The sequence below is a fragment of the Octopus bimaculoides genome, chromosome 2, assembly GCF_001194135.2.
Source record: "Octopus bimaculoides isolate UCB-OBI-ISO-001 chromosome 2, ASM119413v2, whole genome shotgun sequence".
Taxonomy (NCBI): Eukaryota; Metazoa; Mollusca; class Cephalopoda; order Octopoda; family Octopodidae; genus Octopus; species Octopus bimaculoides.
Window position 1 is genome coordinate 56,512,580 of NC_068982.1, and position 4,277 is coordinate 56,516,856.

The following is a 4,277-nucleotide window of genomic DNA, read 5'->3' on the forward strand; positions in this document are numbered from 1 at the left end:
CAGGCAGGGGATGGTGGCGAACCCTGCTGTACTCTTTCACCACAACTTTCTCTCACTCTTACTTCCTGTTTCTGTTGTACATGTAATTCAAATGGTCAGCCTTGTAACACTGTGTCACATTGAATATCCCCGAGAACTACGTTAAGGGTACACGTGTCTGTGGAATGCTCAGCCACTTGCACGTTAATTTCACGAGCAGGCTCTTCCGTTGATCGGATCAACTGGAGCCCTCGACGTCGTAAGCGACGGAGTGCCAACAACATATTATTATGAGCTTGAAAGAAAACAGTATTGCATTTGTGCAAAATCATAATTACAGCACGGTAGCTATAATAATCTGCTTGTCATAATAGGTGTTAGAGTGTTGCGCATTACGTAACACTAAAGAAAGAAATCGAAGACATATTGATAGTCTTAACATAAATGAAAGAATTTCAAGTGTTTGACCAATTAATAAATGAAAGAAAGACAAAAACTCTTTCAAGAAAAATAAACCAAACAAGTCAATATATATAATTACTTTGTTTTTATCATCATTAATTATTATTATTATAATTATTATTATTTACTTACAGAGTTCTAGTTGAAGTGATTTTATACAGAAATTTACAGTTAATGACACAAGATATCTCACAGAAACAAATATATACAAAAAAAGAACAAAACAAAACAAAACATAAAAGACTGCAGTAAAATATGTTGTGTCATGCAAATTTATATAATTTTGTGTTGATTTTTGATTCATTTACAAAGTTCTTTTATCTAACGTGAAAACGTTGAATAAATGTTTCTTTTCATCTGCTCCTCGTTAAAATCCATATGTCTTTCTGTTTTCTTTTTTTCTTTTACAAACAATGCAACCAAATAGTTAACAATGTACAGGAAAGAACCAGTAGATTCGTAAATGTTGTAGCACCCAATGGCGATATTCCTGAATATCTATCGTCGTATATTGTAAGATCTGTCCGGTTGCGACCATTTTTGGCAATTTCTGGATTTAACTTAAGAAGGTCCTGCCAAGCGTTGTATGCAGCCGCCGTGAAATTATTATCGCCAGTTGTCATTAAATCAAAAACACATGAATCGAAGTAAAAACCAGCAACATTAGCGTTACGACATGCCGCTTCAGCTTCGACTCTTGACATGTCTACTTTGTTATCTCTTTCGTATTCCCTAAGTTTCTCTTGTCGTCGAGCTAGGAATTTTTTGTAGTCAATTTGCTGGAGTTTTGGACAGCCATCAACACACAACTCTGGTTGTTCGTCAGCAGTCGATGAGTTTACAATTTCTTCCGGCATGCGAATCGAAAACGTGAAGTAGCGACCAATGTGACGAACTAAAATTGTAGTATCAATGTATTTTATGTGAATTTTGACGTATTTCGACGGTTCTAGCACCTTTAGTTCAATCTCTTTGCCGGGCCCGTAATGCGTAGCGCCACCGTCGAAGGCATTTGGCAAACTTCGTTCGTGAGTGCCGTATGTTAAAACATTGGTTGATCCACATTTGTCATTTCTTTTGATCATCACGGTTAACTGAAATGAGAGAGAAAGTTAACATTGTAGTATGATGATGAGAATAATAATAATAATAATAATAATAATAATAATAATAATAATAATAATAATAATAACAACAACAACAACAACAAATAAATAATAATCCTTTCTACTATAGGCACAAAATCTGAAAATTTGTGAGAAGAGGCAAGTCGATTAGATTGACCCCTGTACTCAACTAGTACTTAATTTATCGACCCCCGAAAGGATGCAAGGCAAAGTCGACCTCGACGGAATTTGAACTCAGGACGTAGTGCCAGACGAAATACCACTAAGCATTTCGCCCGCGGTGCTAACGATTCTGCCAGCTCGCCGCCTTTCTGCTAGCTCAATAATATAATAATTCTTTCTACTAAATGTACAAGGCCTGAAATTTTGGAGGAGGGGACTACGATACCAGTGTTTCACTTGTACTTGATTTGGATCTTATCGGTTTGGCTGCCAGCATCAATTCTGTTCGAATTGATTTCATATTCAGTGTAACGGTTCACTTTCATAGGCTAATTAATGACGTGAAAGTAATTTTCGGTATAGCAGCTAAAGTTTGAAAATTTTGGTAGTTATAGCCAATCGTAAGCCACAGACACATTTATGCCCGTTTCGATCGTAAGAAGCGGATCTTGAGAACACTTTTGTCGCTCAATGTGCTTGTTGCCATAGTAACAAACGAATCCGAGAAGTCTTTGATAAGTCTTATCTGCGAGGAAACACGTGTTGACAACTTTGACGCTGTGATCTGTGTGATTATGGCAGCAAGCTCCAATAACTTCGCTTCTATCATGGAAACATTGAAAACAGAGGAAGATATATTTTAAATTAAAACCGACAAATCTTTCTGTTAAAAATTGTAATCTGTTTATCGCATGTAACGTGTTGTTTATCGCATTTGCATTAAATGCATATTAAATGCTTAAATGTTTGTTTACTCGTTGCTTTTTTGTCCTTGAGCACTGAGGTGGTTGTGTTGTGTGCTAAAAATAACAACTAAACAAGATTTTTTGGATAAATCTTTTAAATTAACAGAAACATTTATTTACATGAAAGAAAATTACCGGAGACATAACACGTGTTACTCTTTTAGTCTTTTACTTGTTTCAGTCTTTTGACTGTGGCCATGCTGGAGCACCACTTTTAGTCGAGCAAATCGACCCCAGGACTTATTCTTTAGAAGCCTAGTACTTATTCTATCGGTCTCTATTGCCGAACCGCTAAGTTACGGGGACATAAACACACTAGCATCGGTTGTCAAGCGATGTTGGGGGGACAAACACATACACACATACACCAAATCCACTCACAAGGCTTTGGTCGGCCCGAGGCTATAGTAGAAGACACTTGCCCAAGATGCCACGTAGTGGGACTGAACCCGGGACCATGTGGTTGGTAAGCAAGCTACTTACCACACAGCCATACAATTATTGATAACGGGTGCTATTTTCAGAATTTTGACGACAAAATGTGCAGTCACGCACAAAATGACAGCTTTCCAATCCTGTTTCCTGACTAGGTGAAAAACCACCAAACTTTAAAGCTCTGTAACTTTTTAAAAACATATTTCTGGAAAAAACTGAAATAACTACAGCAATTCAGTTTGGGCAAAAGTGTATTATTGTGCAAAATTTTAAAATTTTCGGTAAACCTTGATTTTTGAAATGCTGGCAGCCAAACCGTTATAAGACCCGACCCCTTAATTTATCGACTCCAAAGGGATGAAAGCAAAGTCGACTGCGGTAGAATTTGAACGTAGAACTTAGATAATAATAATAATAATAATAATAATAATAATAATAATGGTTTCAGATTTTTGACAAAAGGCCAGTAATTTTTTGGTGGGGGAGCAAGCTGATTAAATAGACCGAAGTGCTTAAACCAGTCAGTGGGATTGAACTCGGAGCCGTGAAGTTGGGAAGCAAACTTCTTACCATGCAGCCACTACTACTACTAGTACTACTACATACACACACACTAACGCAATATACACTTATGCTTTAGAAGCGCACCAGCGCGCGTGTGTAATATACAAGCTTATAATATGTACGTTGGGAGCAACAGCTGTTGTTTTATAAAAGGAAACGACAGTGGTTTTCGAGTTCAGTTGTACTGATTACAACACCCCTACATCTTCATACACACAGAGAAGAGAGTGAGACAGAGAGAGACAGAGAGAATTGGGGGGCACAAAGGGTGGCGCTAGGTGGACAGGGGAAGTCGCTTGAAACACGGTCTATATTTCATGTGCCTCCCACTAAACTTGTCTAAGATATGATGATGATGATGATGATGACGTTTGCAAGGATTGATGGAGATAATATATATGAGAGAGAGAGAGAGAGAGAGAAATGAAAGAGAATAAAACATCACTACACCTCTATACTTCCTTATAAAGCTGCTTTAAAGCGATAATAGTAAAAGTACTAGAATAAAAGACAAAAAGGGGGGGGGGGGTAATCAAAGTCGGGAGCGAGTGTGAGTGAGTTACTCTCTTAATATGCTTGGTTAACGAGAGAGAATGCTTTAAACCCAGAGGCCGTTTTAACGATCAGAAGACGAGCGAAGAAAACTTCATTCTGTTAGAAATAACAGCTAAATATCTTATATACCATAATCTCTGGAAGGCAAGAAAAAAAAAAGGCACAGAAATGGCTTTGTGGTAAGAAGCTTGGTTACCAACCACATGGTTCCGGGTTCAGTCCCACTGCGTGGAACCTTGGGCAAGTG

General features: G+C 37.8%; 1 protein-coding gene across 2 annotated transcripts in view; it reads right to left on the reverse strand.

Annotated features, from left to right (window-relative positions):
* Positions 1–507: 507 nt before the first annotated feature.
* The window catches only part of LOC106883917 (repulsive guidance molecule B), a 137,836-nt gene continuing 134,066 nt past the window's right edge, over positions 508–4,277 (reverse strand). For both annotated transcript variants that reach the window (XM_014935054.2, XM_052977251.1), the window contains one exon: positions 508–1,535. In XM_014935054.2, coding sequence (XP_014790540.1) covers positions 846–1,535 — 690 coding nt within the window. In that variant the 3' untranslated portion in view covers positions 508–845. The remainder of the gene's footprint in view (positions 1,536–4,277) is intronic.